Below are 19,991 nucleotides of genomic sequence, written 5' to 3'. Positions count from 1 at the left end.
AGACAAAAATTGAAAGTTAAAAATGCCAGATTCAAGTTGGAATGCCTAATTATCTGACATTCTTGTATTCACTGTTGAGTCTGAAAGGTTGTAATGAGCCTTGTTGGAAGATGAGATGGTGTCCTCGAGATTATGTTAAATTCAATTGGAATAATGTATAAGGCCAAAGATAGGGAGGTCAGCATAGGAATGCTAGAAAAATTAAAGTGGGAGGCAGGTGGATGCCCAGGGTCACACTTCTAGACTGAGCTTTAAAGTTCTGGAAATGCAAACTGTTTGCCAATTTGAAGGAAATCATACTGTGAGCAATGAATGAATGCAGTGCATAAAATCTGAAGAAAAACAAGTAAATCTCAGTCATACCTTGACATCGTACTTGCCAGGAATAGATGTTAAAGGGCAAGAGTTGGTTTGATGGGAAGGGATGTATAAAGACAGGAGTTGGATTGACAGGAAGGATGTAGAAGGACAGATATCGCCTCTCCAGTAGGAGGTGCCCTAAGAAGGAGAGTGGTGTTGGTGGAGATGGAAAAGAGAACCTTCATGTCCCCAAGGGATCAGTCCCTTCAGAATGCTGCAAGGTGATGGGATGGAAAGGAAAGATCTGTGGGGGGTGGGGGGGGGGGGTGAAGGGAATGTATTGGTTGATTTATTGAACGTAGAGGCTGGTGGGTAGGGGATGAGGACACACGGAGCCCTAATACTTGCTCTGGATGGGAGGAGAGGGAGAGAAAGCAGAAGTGGAGAAAACAGAGCAGAGGTGATTGAGAGCTTTGCAGGAATGCTGGAGAAGAAACTATGTTTGAAGAAAAAGACAACTTGGTTGTGGGAAAAGTAGCATCATCAGAACAAATTTGAGGCAGAGAAAGTGGAGGAATAGAATAGAATACTTTAGGGAAAAGGATGGGAGAAAGTGTGGGCAAGGCAACTTTTCTACAAGGTGAGTACAGTGATGAGGCTAAGAACGTTCATTGTTATAATGGAGCAAATCAGAGAATTCCTTCTGGGGTAGGCAAATGCATAATTAAGAGGGATATCCTAACTTTGTTACCATTTTCTTCCAAACATTGTCTTGCATTAGTAATTCATCATTAAGCTTGATATTGCAATTGCATAAGTGGTCAAAGTTGCTGTACTTACCCACTAAGCATACAGAATATTTTAGGGTTGGGGTTGTCAAGTATGAGGGAAATTATGAAAATCAAAAGCTGGAGTTGCTGGAAATCCAAAATATAAACAGAAAATGTTGGAAACTCTCAGGGGGTCAGGTAGCATTTGTGGAAGTAACATTTCAGGTCATAGAGTCATACAGCACGGAAACAGGCCCTTCGGCCCAACTGGTCCATGCTGACCAAGATGCCCATCCAAGCCAGTCCCATTCGCCCACCATTGGCCCAGATCTTTCTCAGCCTTTTATATCCATGTAATGTCCAAGTATCTTTTAAGTGTTGTTAATGTGCCTGCCTCAACCACTTCCTCTGGCAGCTCATTCCATATACAGACCACCCTCTGGGTGGAAAAATTAGCCCCTCCGGTTCCTATTAAATCTCTCCCATCTCACCTTAAACCTATGCCCTCTAGTTCTTTATTCTCCAACCCTGGGAGAAAGACCATGTGCAATCACCCTATCTATGCCCCTCATGATTTTATACACCTCAAAAAGACCACCCCTCAGTCTCCTACGCTCCAATGAATATAGTCCTAGTCTGCTCAACCTCCCTATGTAACTCAGTCCCTTGAGTCCTGGCAACCCTGTCATAAATGTTTTCTGCACTCTTTCCAGATTAATGGCATCTTTCCTATAGCTGAGTGACCAAAACTGAACACAATATTCCGAGTGTGGTCTCACCAACATTTTGTACAACTGCAACATAATATCCCAACTTCTATACTCAGTGCCCTGATTAATGAAGGCCAGCGTGCCAAAAGCCACCTTCTACCTGTGATGCCACTTCCAGGGAACTATGTACTTGTGCTGCTAGGTCCCTCTGTTCTACAATGCTCCCTAGGGCCCTACTGTTCACTGTGAAAGTCCTACCCCTATTTGTCTTTCCAAAATGCAGCAGTTTATAATAGCGTAAGTCACAGATGCAGCCAGGAAACCTCTCTGCCTTTGAAAGTATAATTTTACAAATGGCAGAGCCTCATTCCTTCATTATTTCATTAGTGTTCAGTTCTTTTCCATATGCAATTTAGATCTAATTTATTGTTCCTGGTTTCTACATACTTATTTAAATTCTGCATGATTGTGTAGATTCTTCATTCTGATCTGTTGAAAAGTGTCACTGTTGCCAACTGACAGTTGTTACCAATTCCCTGAGAGAGGGCTGTTTTGAATCAGCTGCCCGATGAATGTATTTATTCCCAAAAGACCACAAATACTGTTATAGGCAGCTATCAGAACAATGAATAGCAGGCATTGTTCCTTTGTCTATCAATGTAACTCCAGTTATTGTCTTTGCTTTCTGCCTTCTCAATACCTTGGCTGAAATAAAGAATTTGTATTGGATATAGTCTGAGGTGGGTGCATGAGACTGCTGCTGGATCATGTCATTAGATATTATATTAAGGGGTAAGAATTATTATCTGGACCTCTGCCATTCTTTAATGTTTTTGAAGTCAGTCAATATGGTCTTCCAGCTCACATCCTCACCTACTGTGGAACCAACAAGGATACCTAAGTCATTATCGAGTCCAGACATAATAGAGTGAGATGACGAACTGACGATTTGACACCTCACATAATGCTCAAGGAGTGCACTTGAACTCAAATTGCCATGCTGCTATTTTCAGAACAATTGGAAAAACTGCATATAGTGTTTTTTTTAATGTATTTGTCAGACTTCCAGAATTGCTTCAAAGTTGTATTCCTGGATTTAAAGCCTGTAAAATCCTTTGAAAAGAAAAGATTACTATCGTGAATTTAATGTTTTATGTTAGAGTATAGGATATGGAATTTCCTTAAATCTTCCTTGTAAATGTACAGCGCAAGTTGATTCCGAGTGGGTGGATGAAGATATGAAGCTTTCAATTGTTACAATTATTGTTCTTTTTAAAAATGCGTTGAGCAGATTATTGCACCTTTTGAAAATATCTTAAAAAAAAACAAATTACTTTGAAGTGCATTGTTATGTAGGCCAACATGACAAGCTACTTTGTGTAGATTCAACAAAAAGCAATTAAATGAATGACCATTATTACTGGTGACAAAAATGTTAATCAAGAAGCAGGGAGAGTGGCCTGTTATTTTCTAATGATGCTGAGAGGACTTTTTTTTCCCATTTAATTACAGACTCAGTTTAATGTCTCATCAGCTGCATGTTGCAGACCTGATATTTAAATCAAAATTTCTCGACATAGAAGTTCAATCCACAATTCATATTATAGCATGTTGCCAACTAAATAAACCTGGTATGTACATATTGACAAATTGGGAACAGGCACTTAAGTTAATAGCTGATATGGATCTCACCAGTAACTACAATTAACTATATTTTCCTGTCCTTGCAAATTACAATGGAAACATGGAAATAAGGAAAAGGTGGTGTTTGTTGGCAGAAAACATGAACAGACTATTATTCATGCCTGATGTTGATTTAAAGATCTTGCTTCCCTACCGCCCCCCCCAGCCCACTGCCCCAGAACGAGATAGTGGAAATAGCTAAAACTTTCCAGTCAAGGTGCATTTTAATTTAAAGTCAGCCATGTTGACTGAATGTGGTGTTGAGAAGTTTCTAAATGAGATTTTATTTAGGTCAGAGTTTAATTAGTGAATTTAATGAAAATGGATATTTCTAAGAATCCTTAAGCATTGAACAAAGAATAGATGAATTTTCAGCCTTTGGGTATGGTTATTGCAGGCATTGCTAGCTATACCGCACTGGTGCCGTACAGAAATAGAGGGGTACCACCTCTGCAAATATCTGTCCAGTTAGCTGAGTGAGAATGTGCACATCATTCCAAAAGCCATGGGAAAGTTAGATAACATCAACATATTTTGAAAGTCTTGCCTGCCTTATAAATAAAGCGGTTTGAAACACAGTTAATGGAGGATGACACACCACAAAGCAGTATGATGTTGCTTTGTTCATTATTTATTCCAGTTGAGCTCTCCAGGGACATGCCAGTTTCGCTCTGCACAGGTAGACATATAAGAGAAGTCTAAATTGCAGGAGAAGACTTTAGACTACTCTTGCAGACTACCTTTGCTAGTGTTTAGGTACAGAATGTCTTACATATGTGAGTTGATTCACTCCTTCATCATATACTTAGTGGGAAAGCAGTTAAAACTGATTAATAGAATATCAGTTATTTCATCTGATCACTGCAAGGAGGGAAGAGAGGAATTCCAAATATTCTGTGCCCTTTTACACTGGAAAACTGATCACACCAAGAGCATGTGGTTAGCATGTACATATGTTTTTGATCACAAGACAAAGCTTAAACTATGTAACTTACCGTCCAGTTCTGGATCAAATTGCAGAACTGCACTTTTTTATGTTAAAATGCTGTGATAAATTATCATTGAAAAGAGAGTTCCTTTACTTTGTTCTTTTTCTCATGTCTTTCCCACTTGATACTCTTTGGAGAAATATCCCATAGTGTTCTGTACCTTTTGTTTAAATACCCCAAATGAAATAAAAGAAGCTTGCAGTTTTTCAACTTCTTGGCCTTTAATGATACATAAGGGACATGACACTGCAGTGACTCCGTGGTGAGGCACACGCTTGCCTACTTTGAGATTGTGAATCCACCATGAGTGGCATTGAGTGTTGGACAAGAGCACGCTGGCTAACAGTTTTATATAATGTCATATCATAGCATCACTGCATTCTCTGATAATCCCTCTGACATTTTATATTTAAGGGAAGTACCCACTAATAAGCAATAAATTACAGCATTTTTGATTTTTTTTCTCTTTCTTTTATTCCCATTTATCGGCCAGTATTAAATTCAATTCTGAAACAAAACGTGCTTTATTTGTGACACCAGGCTCCATGAGTTAGCAGTGATGTTCAGTTTTAACTATAACCTATGCTCACTATTCACCTTGTCAATAAGCAAGTGCAGTGGAAAAAAAAGACAGAACAGACATATTACAAAGATCTCTAGCTGTCTTGAGAAGAGCAAGAATCAATTTTTTTTTTCTGTAGGAAGTGTCCAGGGAAATGAGCTGGTGGAAGAAAGGAGTTCTGCAAGTAATCTTGTGGTGAATTTTAACAGCAGACCCTGGAGTGGTAATACTTGCAGCAGTAACCGCTCATGGTATTGATGATGTAATAGAAGTGATTAAGATGGGAACAGAACTCAGCTACTGCATTTGTAACAAGTGAAATAACACTTTAATCCATTTCAAAGAAAAATGGCTTTAAATGTCTGAGTTAATAGAGCAAATGGAAAATTCATCTATCGTGAAAGGTCCGGTAATAATACCAAATATCGCACTTTTCAGTCATTAAATTTCTGACCTGCTGAATCACCGTGATTAAGATCTATACGGTTGCATGCGAATGAACTTCTGGGATGAGTAATTTTGTCTTGGACAACAGGAAATTTGATTTCCAGATCTATAACCCTGCAGAAAGGATCTGCAAAACGCTATCAATACTGACACACACTAATTTCCTGAAGAATTTTGTCTTTTGTTGCAGAAATCTATTGCGGCAGGTAATGAAGCAATTTTAGGGTCCTGTTGATTGCTTGGCAATATCGGATGCAGTAGGTGGTGTAATTTTCTGCATTTTTAATGAAAGAACCTTGTGAAAATGGATGAATAGAAACGCTTTGGTGGAAACCTGTGTTATCTGTATTTCTGAGAAAGGTGATCCCCTCTGGCAGCATCATTTGAGCAAGTGTAGGTGCAATGAATTAAATGGAGCTTTGTACAAATTGCATCACATCACCCTGCAGAAGGTTCTTATCATTGACTAGTTGAAACAGATTCATTTACAATGGTTTAACTTCATCATCAGCTGTGCCTGCATTTAACTTGTGATTACCTAGTAATCAGCCATTCATTTCAGAGGTACTTTTTCTTTCAGTTTTCTTCAATTAAGGCATATGGAATCCAGTAGATGTTTGCATATTTAGAATGACCAAAAAAAAACATAATTATTTCTTGTTTAATATAGATATTTGTTGCAGGAAGATTTGAACATGTTTGTCTCCATCGTAATTCTCAGTTCGTACAAAGTGTGGTCTTCAGTTTTCATGGTGCAATTTGTTCTTAACCTAAGTACTGTGGGGACCCCTCCATCTTCACATGGGAGATGGTATTCTGAGAACATCTTGAACATCTTGCTATGAGAAGCCTTGCATCTATCATAAAGTAGCAGAATGCAGATGCATTCATAATATATCCTAACGGATGGGTGAGATTTCTAATTACTGAGTTTGCCTCTCAAAATTTAAGAGGTACTTTTTTCCCCTCAAGCCACTGGGTAGGGTGTTGGGGTTGTTTGTATTGTTCTTGGGTGGTTTGGCAGCAGCAGCAATGGGAGTGTACGGTGTAGTGGTGTAGGTATTTTCTGCTGTGTTGATTTTGGTGGACATGATATTCAAGAACTATGCAAGGTTCCACTGAGGCATCAGTGGCATGAGCACTGGTATACGACGGGGATTCTACTCAGAACAACAATTTCAGGTTGAGGAGGGAAGTGGAGGTTGATGGCCACTTCAAGCAAACATACTCCTCCTTGGCCATCAAAGAATAATTATTTAATGGTCAGAGCTCTGCATATCTGGAATAGACTGCCACCTAGTGTGTTACATTGAAGCATTCAAAAATAAGCAGGAACCTAATTGAACTGGAAGTTGAGGGTTGTAGGTTAGTACCTTGAGGGATGTGACAGGAGACTGAGTGACATGGAGAAGGTCCACAGGAGTCTTTTGGTGGGATAAACTAATTGATATTTAATAATTTGATGCCTTCTGTCATTAATACATCTTTTCACAATGTAAACTGTAGCCCATGAACACCTCTGTATTTGCTGACCAAGCATTCTTTGTGCCCTGAAGCCACTCCATGGAAAAAGTGAGCAATTACTCGAGTGATAACTCAGTTATTCATTTGCTATTTTTGTAAAATTGTTTGCACTATCACTGATAGAGTTACAAAAAAATGTTACAAGGAGGAGACCATTCAGCCTGTGGAGTCTGTGTCAGCCTCTTCAGTCTATCTACATAACTAGAAATTGGTAAGTTGGTTTATTACTGTTACATGTACCGAAGTAGAATGAGAAGCTTTATTTTGCATACTGTCCATACAGATCATTTCATTACAACAGTGCATTGAGGTAGTACAAGGGAAAACAATAACAGAATGCAGAATAAAGTGTTACAGTTACAGAGAAAGTGCAGTGCAGGTAGACAATAAGGTGCAAGGCCATAACGAGGTAGATTGTGAGGCCAAGAGTCCATCTTATCATGCTAGGAGATCATTCAATAGTCTTATAACAGCGGGATAGAAGCTGTCCTTGAGCCTGGTGGTACATGCTTTCAGGCTTTTGTATCTTCTGCCTGAAGGGAGGGTGGAGAGGAGAGAATGTCCAGGGTGGGGTAAAGTCCCCTATCCTTCAGGTCATGTGATAGATCTCTGCTGCTCCCTCTTTAAGACTTTCACATCTTTTCTAGAGCATGTACCTGGGTTGGGTCACCGTGTCTTGTAGCAGCTCTCAGCCTGCCCTTCAATGACTTATGCACACATAACTCCTTTAAAGCTGCCTGCAGGACCTCTCCCCTTTTCTACATGTGAACCAGATGCTTATGTTCTCAAGGAATATACAAAAATCCTTCTATTCATGAACCAAACACTGTTGCTCTTTTTTCTTTGATATAAATATACCAGCAGTTGACTCACTTTTCAAGTCAGGACATAAACTGCATTATTATATTAATACATTACTGAGAATAAAGTACATAATGGCCCATATTTTGCAGTTGTATTAATGGTGAGAATGTCACTGTTCACCATCTTTATACAGTGAAACTAATGGCATCAGGAATATGCATCTTTGCAGTTAAATGTGGAGGTCTAGCTTTTACTGTCAGTAGTTCACTGCTCCCGCACCGGATGGAGTGTTGCAGCCTTCTCCGAAAAAAATGTGATTTGACAAGAACTTCTAATATTTGGAAATCATTCTCACTGCTAAAATACCATGAAAATATTATACCTTGTTCAATGAGGTACAACTAAGTTCATAATCATGTTCTAGGCCATGACTACTGCTTTAACAACCTCTGTTGCTCTCAAGAAACAAATATATGAATAGTCTGTAAATCCCTCAGAAATATTCAGTATATAATGAATTTAAAATATTTTTTTATTTTGACAAAAGCACCTGGCATTTCATTCTTACCTTAGTCTTGTGCGTTTAAATGTTTTTCAAAGTCTATGATAATGGCTTTTCAAGGTCTTCATCACAGTGCTGCACAGTACCAGAAACCTGGGTTCAACCCTGAGCTTGGGTGCTGCCTCTGTGGAGTTCCATGTTCTCCCAGTGATCATATGTGTGGCTTTCCTCCAGGTGCTTTGTTTTCCTCCCATGCCTAACATCAAGCTGGTTGGTACGTTAGTTGGCTTCTGCAACTTGCCTCTAGTGTAGGTGGGTGGCAGGAGATTAAAGTGGGGATATGAAGGTAATGGGGATGTGAGAGAGTAAATAGGAAACGTGTAGATGGGGACTTGATGATCAGTGCAGACGTGGTGGGCTAAAGGACCCGTTTCTGAGGTGTTTGACTCCATGAAAAAGTAAAAAGGTTGGGCAGAATAGTGCTTTTTACTTCCTGATTTGCTATCTGGGAGTATTCTTAAATCTATTTGATTGCCCAGCCACTTTGATAATGTCATTGCTGGGTAACAGGAATCCAGTTGAAGTGACACTAGACAGTGATCAATGGAAGGGGAAGACAACTCCATGGTTTTTGCAGGCACCTTTGTCAGTTAAGGCTGTTGCTTTAACACTGACTGTATAAACCAGGCTTTTGCAGGGGGGAGGGGGTTTGGGGGGATGCTAGTTCAATAATTCTGGTAGAAGTGTTATCTAGGTCCAGTGGTGACTGATGGCACAATATGGTAAATGTGATGTGGCAGGTTCTGCAACATATCATTCTTTAAAGGTTGAATGTGGCCTCAATATCAAAATTTGGAATCTTCAATAGTCTGAGGAAAGCATAATGATCACCTTTTCAGTTTATCCAAATAGATCTCTCTCGGGCTTGACTTTCTCAGTTTCATGGCAGTAATGATGTTCCCACAAACTGTTCTGTAAATATGCCTGACTTGTGCTCAAATGAAGAGCAGCTGTTTTCCCAGATGGTACAGTAGATGTCAGCATGTATGCCAATAACGCTGCTGCTTCAGTCATTCTGGCCCTCTTTTAACCATCTGCAGTCAAGAAGACTGGATGCAAAGTGCAAGTCTTCCACAAATAAAGGCATGCTTTCTTCAAAGTATTTTTGCAAACTGCACTTCTATATGGGTGGGATCTCTTTAAAAAGAACATAAGTACAGGCAAGAAAGTAAACTTTTCCTTGTGGCAATACTCCTGCTATCATGCTAGCATCAAGCTTTTGCAAGAATTTGTCCTGAAATGCAAATGAAATGACAGTGCACTATTATGGCCAAAATAGTGACAATGCCAAGAATTACAAACAAGAGGTCCTGCTGATCAGACAAATATTATTAGAGTGCCATTTCCACTGACATTAAAAGCCACATGAAATCATTCAATGGAGTACCTGTTTGTGGAGTACAGTAGAGCATCAGTTGGGACCTGAATTCAACAACCTTGCATACAAATATCAAATAATTCTGAATAGGAGAGGATTTTTATAGTGAAGACCAAAAATGATAAGGCACAAGGGATCTGAGGTATGTTGGAAAACTGGATCCAAAATTTGCTTGATGATAGGGTAGTGGTGGATGGATGTTTTTCCTAGTGGAAGTCTGTTACAAGTGGTTTACTGTAGGGATCAGGGATGGGACCTCTGCTGTTTGTAATAGATATAAATGACTTGGATGAGAATGTAGGTGATCTGATTATTAAATTTGGAGGCACAAAAATTGGTGGAGTCAAAGATAGTGAAGAAGGTTTTCTGAGGATACATCGGGACATAGATCAGGTGGAAAGGTGGCCAGAGTGAAGGCAGATGGAACTTAATCCAGATAAGTGTGAGGTAATGCATCTTGGAAAGTCAAATCATTGATGTACAAGGAGACCTTGGGATGCAAATCCATAGCTCCCTGAAAGTGGTGACACAAGCAGGATAGTGAAGAAAGCATTTGGTCTGCTGCTTTCATAGGTGGAGGCATTAAGTGTAAGACTTGGGACATCATGTTGCAGCTGTGCAGAACGTTTGTTAGACCACACTTTGAGGATTATATACAGTTCGGGTTGCCACACCACAGGAAAGTTGTGATAAGACTAGGGAAAGTACAGAAGAAGTTCACCAGGATGTTGCCTGGAATAGCAGATTGGATAGGCTGGGTTTATTAAAATTATGAGGAGCATAGATAGGATAGCTAGTCAAAACCTTTTTCCCAGGGCAAGGTTGTCTAGAACTAGAGGGCATAGTTTTAAGGTGAGAGGGGAGAAATTTAAAAGAGATCTGAGGAGTAGGTTTTTCACAGAGGGTGGTGGATATCTGGAACGAGCTGCCAGAGGAGGTGGTGGAGGCAGGTACAATTATAATCTTCAGAAGGCATTTGGACATTTACTTGGATAGGAAAGGCATAGGCTTAATGAAGGTAAATGGGATTACTGACAGCATGGATGAGGTGGGCCATAAGGGCCTGTTTTTGTGTTGTATGATTCTATGATTAAAACCTAAGAAAAACATTTAAAGAATTACATCCTTCCACCTCTCCCAGTTTTGCCTGCAACAGCACAAAGGTACTATTTGTATAACATGGCAGTTCCAACCTTTGGTGCTGTCCTTAGTGGAGTTAGTTCCCTGAAGTTGTCCCTTTTTCTGTTGGGTTCTTTTGGTTTTCCGCTCCCCACAAATATAAAAGTAGATGTATTCACTCCAGCCGTTGAAGCAGATTAAACAAAATGAGCATTTTGTCACACTGCATTTTGTAACATTATTGGTATCTGAGTATTTTTATGGAAATGGAGATCTGTAAGGGAAAATTATGATTTATTTTGTTATGAGTAAGTGGGTAATTAACTATTTTACTAGTCGTAACATTTGACATGATGTTGAAACCAAAATGCCTGCATTTTACTTTACACACAAATATCAATCTGGTATTATGCAATTTTATAACCAGCAGGTGTTTCTATTTTGCCTTACATTTCAAAACCACATCTATTGATGGCTCTAGACTGCAAATTACAGTTAGTAAGCAGGAAAAAGAATGTATGGTGCACTTGTCTGAGACTCCTGTGTCTAGTACTTTAATGGATGCCTGTTTAGGGTCAATACTTCTGTTAAAATGATTGGCTGATCAATGTTAATTGGTGAATTAAACATTAAACTAATAATATCATTAACAGTATTTCCATCATATTCTATGTTTTGAAATGTATAGTCTTTGGATTTCCTATCAAAGATGTTATCGAGTCTCCTATTAATGGATTTTATCTAAGTCTTCCTTTCTTTTCAACTTCTCTCCCTCTGGCTAATAGTAACTTTAATTACCAAAAACAAAATACAGATGCTGGAAAATGCTAGAAAAACTCAGCAAATCAGGTAGCATCTGTGGAAAGAGAACCATAGCTAATAGTTTTTAGGTAACAACTTTCAGGTAACCTGCACCCCTGTGTTCCTCTCTCTTTTCTTCTGATCCATCCACGTTCTCTCACCTCCCTAATTCCAACCTCCCCCTCCCCAACCCCCTATCACCCAGATTTGATCCCCTCCCCCACTTGGTTCCATCTGCCAAAAACCTACACATTTAGCCTACTGGGATTCCTATCCTTTCCCCCAACTAGTTCTATCTGCCCATCATCCCTTCCTTATCTGGTTCCACTTATCAGCTTCCTCACAACAATTTCCAGCACCTGCCACCTCTTGTATCTCTACTTATCACTTTCCAGCCTCTGTCTCTACCCTAACCACCCTTACCCCCACCTGGCTCCATCTGCTCCTGTTTTTCTCTCCTTATTTGTCCCATCTATTGGTCACTGCCTCCTGACTCCACCTCCCCATCATTCCCTCTTCACATGGTTCCACCTAGCACCTATCAGCCCCGGCCTCGCCCATGCCTTACCCCTCCTTCTCACTTCATTATACTGACTATCTCCCCTCTACATTCTCAGTCCTGATCCAGGGTCTTGATCCAAAATGTCGACCATCTTTCTCCCTCCATTGTTGCTGCCTGACCCGCTGAGTTCCACCAGCAGTTTTTTTTTGTTCCAGATTACAGCATCTGCAGTCTCTTGTGTCTATAGTTCCTCCTACTTGACCTATCAACATTGATTGCCTTGTTAGACTCTGTCCAACATTATATGTTTAACTGTTTTGTCCAGAGATTAATATTCCATGAATGTTCATTCTGTTTCACAGATCTTGCAATATTTTTCATGTTTATTAGAATAGTATAATTTACTGTGTGAACTGACCTTTTGCTTGTGTATTTTTTTTCCTCAGGAGCATTCTATGCACTTAGTCAGAGGTTATCTTCAGATATCTTTGTAGATGGCAAAACCTACAATCACCGATTGAAGCGACAGCAACCCAAATCAGTGGATACAAACAGAGCAAGCCTGGAGCAGGACTTTGCCGATCCAACTAAAATCTTTGATATTCAACCTGCTATGGACAATACCAATGATACAAAAATTGAGGTATGTTTATTGTGGTAGAGAGGAGCTCTCTTTTTGAAAGGAGCTCAGAAGAGCCAACTTTTGAAAACTTTTCCCTTTCCTAGGATTATATAATTGTATCTGACATGCATTTGACTTATTACAGACTGTCAATATTAGAATGTATGCCTAGCAGTTCATGTACCTCATTAATTTTTATAGGTTGCAACTTTATGAGATTTTAATTAAAGCTGTGATTCATTGACAAATTTGCTTCTTTAGCTTAAGAACAATAGTCATACATTGATCAAAATTGGCTTGACTCCCGTGATGATGTTTCAAAACAGTTTCTAAATTCATAGAAAGTCATACAGCACAGAAGCAGGCCCTCCATCCCACCAAGTCCGCACTGAGCATCAAGCACCTGTTTACACTAATCCCATTTTATTCTCCCCAGATTCTCCCTCCCACTCCCCTATATACTACATAATTTGCAATGGCCAAATAAACTACCAACCCACGTGTCTTTGGGATGTGGGAGGAAACTAGAACACCTGGAGGAAACCCACGTAGCCAGAGGCTGAATGTGCAAACTCCATACAGACTGCACCAGAGGTTAAGATTGAACCCAAGTCGCTGGAGCTGTGAACCAGCTAGTAGAGTTATTAGCTGTGACATTGTGCTGCCCCAATTACAGGGTTAACTTTGTCAGCAAGTAAAGAGCTAGATTCTGCTTCATGAAATAGCTATATTACTTCATTTGGATTACTCTGTAAAGTTTTTCCGATGTGGTTAATTCTGAACTGCCCTTGGAAGTGCTTGAGCAAGCTACTCAGTCATATCAGTACTACTACAAAAAGCAAGTAGAGTTAAACAAGATTGCCTAGATCGATGCAGATTGACACCAAATTTTAACATGACCTCACAAATGCCTCAGGACATGTTCTAAAATTGAAAAAACAACTCTTAGCAGACAAATTGAGCAACAGGCTTTCAGTTAACTTTAAAGAAACTAATTTCTTTCAGCTGGTATCCCAGACTCTTCCATCACCATCACTGGATATGTCTGTCCCTTTGACAAGACAATATACTAGAGGTGGTGGGAGAGTTGTATACAATGTGGAAAGGGTAGTCCTCAAAGTTCTGAACATTGATACCGGACCCGAGGAAGTCCCATGGCATTAGGACAATGGAAGGCAGAGAAGCCCTGTGCTGACTGCCACCTATCACAATTTCTCAGCTGATCCACATTGAATACTACTTGTAAGATATACTAGGGTACAGGGTGCAATTCAGCGCTATGAGGTCTTCAGCGTTTCATTAGCACCACTCCTGATCGAGCTAGCTGGGTACTCAAGGACTTGTCTTTCAGTGAGACTGCCAGCAAGAGGTGAATGAACCAATGAGGAATAAACTTACTTAACTTCATCTTCACTGAACCATCTGCCACAGATGCATCTGGTGTAACTGGTGTAACATTGCACATTCCCTGTGCAGGCAAAAGCCAGTTGTCTTATTGAGGCCATTTTCTGTTTTCATTGAGTGATACAGCATGGAAACAAGCCCTTTGGCCCACCAAGTTCATGCCAACTGTTAAGCACCAATTTACACTGATCCTACACTAATCCCATTCTATTCTCCCCACATTCCCATTAATTCCCCCTGGACTATACCCCTTATCTACACACTAGGGGCAATTTATTGTGGCCAATTAACCTTCCAACCTGCATGCCTTTGGGATGTGGGTGGAAACCAGAGCCACCAAAGGAAAACCACACAGTTACAAGTTAAACGTGCAAATTTCAAACAGGCAGCACTGGGAGTCAGGATTGAACCAGGGTCACTGAAGCTGTGAGGCAGCAGGTCTACTAACTGCACCACAGTGCCATTTTGAACTGTGCATTACCAACATCCCAATTTGGAAAGTTTCAGTTCAGCTCTAATACCTCAGACTGGATATCCAGGAAATGCAATGTGCCAACAGCAGCAGCAGGATTATGTTTCACCACAATCAGTAATATCATGGCTGAGCATATTCCTCAATGTACCATAGTCATTAAGTCAGGAAACCAACCCTGGTTTGTTCAATGGAAAGTGTAGAAGAGCACATCAGAAGAAGTGCCAGACCTATCTAAAAGTGATATATTTATCTAACAGCCACGAATATGTCTTCACCACACAAACAACAGCAATTCATGAGTTGATTCACCTCTGCCTTCAACACAGAACTGCTGCCAGCTAGAACCTATTGTTTCTTGGATCCTGAGTTGATGAAATAGCTGTTGTACTGAAATCTGACCCTGAGGTATTTCTAACTTGGTTGAGGTTTCCATTCGTGTAGTGTTTACTGATTTTTGTGAGGATGGATCCTGCAATATGACTTTCATCCATTCAGATTCATCAGAATCAGGTTTATTGTCACTGACGTATGTCGTGAAATTTGTTGTTTTGCGGCAGCAGTACAGTGCAAGACATGAAGACATAAAAATTACTATAAGTTACAAAAATAACTAAATAGTGCAAAAGAGGAATAGCGAGGTAGTGTTCATGGGTTCATGGACCGTACAGAAATCTGATGACAGAGAGGAAGAAGCTGTTCCTGAAAAGTTGAGTGCAGGTCTTGAGGCTCCTGTACCTCCTCCCCGATGGTAGTAACATGAAGAGAGCATGTTCCGGGTGGTGAGGGTCCAAGAACTAACTGGTTCTACCTGGCAGCATTTCTGTATTGTCAATAAACAATATGAGAGAATGTTAGAAAATAACAAGAAGGCCTGTATCATCTGATCATTCAAGCCTATTAAATCCAGCAAATCTATGATCTGCGCTAATAATTACCTGGTTGTGACTAGTAGTAGTCCAATTTTTTTTAGGGCCACTTTTGTTCCTGCTAGCTGTACATGAGTGAAATATATTGAACCTTACCTTGCTAATTTTGGTAAAACAGGCAATCCCATTAAGGACTATGAGTTACACTGCACCCGGGCTAGTTTGCTGCAGTACCTGAGCAAATTCTTATGAGGCCTGACAGGATGGACGCTGGGAGGATGTTTCCCCTGGTTGGGATTTCCATAATCAGGGATCATAGTCTCAAAATCAGGGTCCAGTCTTTTAGGGCAGATGTCGTCATCTAGATGGTGGCAAATCTTTGGACCTGTCTACCTAAGAGGTTAGTGGAGACTTAGACTCTGAGTATATTCAAGATATTAAGGGAATCAAGGGATATGGGGTAATGCAGCAAAGTAGCACTGGGCTAAAGGGGTGAGTAGCTTATTCCTGCTTCTGTTTCTAATGTTCTTGTGTTCTTAACTGTTACACTGTGAACTCTTCCCAGTGCAGTTAACCTTACATCAGAGGTAGGAAAGTTACTGGAAGGGATACTGAGGGATAGGATTGATTTACATTTGAAAAAGCAAGGACTGATTAGGGATAGTCAGCATGGCTTTGTTCATGAGAAATTATGTCTCACACATATGATTAATTATTTTGAAGAGGTGACCAAGATGATTGACAAGGGTAGGGCAGTAGATGTTATCTACATGGACTTCAGCAAGGCCTTTGAAAGGTTCCACATGGTGGGCTGGTCCAGAAGGTTAGATCAGATGGGATCCAGGATAAGATAGCAAATTGTGTACAAAATTGGCTTGGCGGGAGGAAGCAGACGGTGGTAGTGGAGGGTTGCCTTTCAGATTGGAGGCTTGTAACACCTGTCACCAGTGTTGTGCCTCAATGATCAGTGCTGGGCCCTTTATAGTTTGTTGGATCTATTAATAATTTGGAAGAGAATGGAGGTGACATGATAAGTAAGCTTGCAGACGACACCAAAATTGGTGACGTGGTGGACGGTGAAGAAGATTGTTTAAGGTTACAACAGAATCTAGATCATCTAGGAAAGTGGGCAAGGGATTGGCTGATGAAATTTAACATAGGCAGGTGTAACATGATACATTTGGGAAGTTAAACCAGGTCAGTACATATACAGTGAATGGCAGGGTACTGGGGACTGTTATTTAACAGCAAGACCTTGGGGTACAAGTACATCGTTCCCTGAAATTGGTGACATAGGTAGACATAGTGCTGTATGGCATGCTTGCCTTCATTGGCCAAGGCATTGAATATATGAGTTTGGATGTTATGTTACAGCGGTACAAATCATTGGTTAATTGGTTTATTATTGTCACATGTACCAAGGTACAGTGAAAAACTTGTCTCGCATACCATCCATATAGATCAATTCATTACAATAGTGCATTGCATTGAGGTAGTACAAGGTAAAACAATAACAGAATGCGGATTAAAGTGTTACAGTTACAGAGAAAGTGCAGTGCAGGCAGACAATAAGGTGCAAGGCCATAACAAGGTAGATTGTGAGGTCAAGAGTCCATCTTATCGTACTAGGGAACCATTTAATTGTCTTATAACAGTGGGATAGAAGCTGTCTTTGAGCCTAGTGGTATGTGTTTTCAGGCTTTTGTATCTTCTGCCCGATGGGAGGGGAGAGAAGAGAGATTGTCCAGGGTGGGTGAGATCTGTGATTATGTTGGCTGCTTTACCGAGGCAGCAAGAAGTGTAGACAAAGTCCAAGGAGGGGAGGCTGGTGTCCATGATGTGCTGAGTTGTGTCCACGATGTGCTGAGTTGTGTCCACAACTCTCTGCAGTTTCTTGTGGTCACGGAGAGAGCAGTTGCCATACCAAGCTGTTATGCATCTGGATAGGATGCTTTCTACGGTGCATTGATAAAAATTTGTGAGGGTCAAAGGGGACATGCCAAATTTCTTTAGCCTCCTGAGGAAGTAGAGGCATTGGTAAGCTTTCTTGGCCGTGGCATCTATGTGGTTGGACCAGGTCAGGCTATTGTTAATGTTCACTACTAGGAACTTGAAGCTCTCAGCCCTTTTGACCTCAGCACCGTTGATGTAAACAGGAGCATGTGCACTGCCCCCTTTTCTGAAGTCATTGACCAGCTCTTTTGTTTTACTGGGATTGAGGGAAAGGTTGTTGTCATTGACATCATGTCACTAAACTCTTTGAGATATGACCCACTACAGTGGTATCATCTCCAAACTTGTAGATGGAGTTGGAGCAGAATCTGGCCACGCAGTTCTGAGTGTATATGGAGTAGAGTAGAGGGCTGAGGACGCAGCCTTTTGTGGCACCAGTGTTGAGAATAATTGTGGCGGAGGTGTTGCTGCCTATCCTCACTGATTGCGGTCTGTTGGTCAGGAAGTCAAGGATCCAGTTGCGAAAGGAGGTGTTGAGTCCCAGGTCTAGGAGTTTGGAGATGAGTTTGCTTGAATTATAGTATTGATGGCAGAGCTGTAGTCAAAAAACAGTAGTCTAACGTAGGTGCCTTTACTGTACAGATGCTCCAGAGATGAGTGTAGGGCTAGGGAGATGGCGTCTGCAATAGACTTATTTCGGCAGTAGGTGAATTGCAGTGGGTCAAGGCTGTCTGAGAGGCTGGAGTTAATGCATGCAGTGACCAGCCTCTTGAAGCACTTCATGATGGTGTATGTCAGAGCCACCAGATGTAGTCATTAAGGCACATTACCTTGTTTTTCTTAGGTACCAGCATGATAGTGGTCTTCTTAAAGCAGATGGGAACCTCAGATTGAAGCAGGGAGATGTTAAAAATGTCTGCAAATTCTGACTACCATGCTATAGGAAAGATGTGGTTAAACTAGAGAGGGTACAGAAAAGATTCACAGGAATGTTGCCTGGACTGGAGGGCTGAAGTTACAAGGAGAGACTGGATAGGCTAGGTCTGTTTTCTCCGGAGCAAAGGTAGCTGAGAGGTGACATAAGTAAAATTATGAGAGGCAGAGATAGGGTAGATAGCCAAATGTCTGTTTCCCATAGAAAGGATGTCTAAAACTAGAGGATATAGGTTTAAGGTGGGAGGAAGGAGGTTTAATGGACATCTGAGGGTTACATTTTCCACACAAGGAGTAGTTGGTATCTAGAATAAGCTGCCAGTTGAGGTAGTGCAGGCAGGAACAGGAGCAACATTTAAGAGGCATTGTTACAGGTACATGGAAAGGAAAGATTTCAAGGCAAAATGCAGGCAAATGGGATTAGCATACGTAGCATCTTGGTCAGTGTGGACAAGTTGGGCTGCAGTTTCTCTGCTGTATAACTCTGAATCTATGCTGAAAGAGGTGAGCAAACATCGATAAAATGTTTGAGAAAATGAAGGTTCATTTTTCTCTCTAACTCCTAAAATTAATCAGAATCATAAAGTTGTACAGCACAGACACAGGCCTTTTGGCCTACCTCATCCATGCTGACTTTCTACACTAATCCCATTTGCCTGTCATTGCCTTGCATATTTAAATGTCACTTAAACATAGTGATTGTATTTGATTCCGCCACCTCCTCTGGCAGTGCGTTCCAGATACCAACCACTCTCTGTGTAAGACAAAACTTCTCTCTCAAATCCCCTTTAAAACTCCTTTCTCTCGCCTTAAAACTATGCCCTGTTGTTTTTGATACCCCTCCCATGGGAAAAAGATTCTGGCTACTTACCCTATGTGTGCCTCTTATAATTTGATTTATTTCTATCAGATCACCCCTCAGTCTCCTTTGCTCCAGGGAAAACAAACCCAGCCTAGCCAATCTCTCTCCATAACTGAAGTTCTCCAATCTAGGCAACATCCTGGTGAATTTGCTCTGTACTCTCTCCGTGCAACCACATACTTCCTATAGTGTGGCTACCAGATTTGCACACAATATTCCAAGTCCAGGCCAACCAGTGTTTTGTAAAGTGGCAACATAACATCCGACTTTTATATTCTATGTCCTAACCTATGAAAGCAAGCATACCTTATCCCTTCTTTCCCACTCTATATACCTGTGTTGCCACTTTCAGGGAGCTATGGACTTAAATCAATACTTATAGTTACTTTATCCCACTTAGTTTTATTGTAGTTCACTATTCACTCTTTCATTGTTGTTGTGCTGTTCCCAAAAGCTATTTAATCAGCCTTGCTTTATTTTGTTATATTTCAAATCAATTTTCCTTGGTACTTTTCTCTCTTCCCCTCCCATCCTAAAGGAGTTAAATACTTGTTGGAGTTCAGCTCACTGGCTCTTGTACCTCATCAGCCTCTTGTACCTAGGCAAGGTGGTTATTATACACGTAATAAATGTGAACAGTCTATGTGATCACAGCGGAGCCCCCCATACCCAAGTCCAAACATTCCCTTGCCCAGCATCCACACATGCACAATAGCACATATAAC

At 40.7% G+C, this 19,991-nt stretch overlaps 1 protein-coding gene across 1 annotated transcript in view; it reads left to right on the top strand.

The window, feature by feature from the left end:
- LOC127570634 (plexin domain-containing protein 2-like) overlaps positions 1-19,991 on the top strand; it is a 348,836-nt gene that overhangs the window by 138,164 nt on the left and 190,681 nt on the right. The window contains 1 exon segment of the mRNA XM_052016376.1: positions 12,598-12,794. Coding sequence (XP_051872336.1) covers positions 12,598-12,794 — 197 coding nt within the window.

Source organism: Pristis pectinata, chromosome 5, assembly GCF_009764475.1.
Source record: "Pristis pectinata isolate sPriPec2 chromosome 5, sPriPec2.1.pri, whole genome shotgun sequence".
NCBI lineage: Eukaryota > Metazoa > Chordata > Chondrichthyes > Rhinopristiformes > Pristidae > Pristis > Pristis pectinata.
The sequence above is the reverse complement of the archived record's forward strand: the minus strand, read 5'-3'. Positions and strand labels throughout refer to the sequence as shown.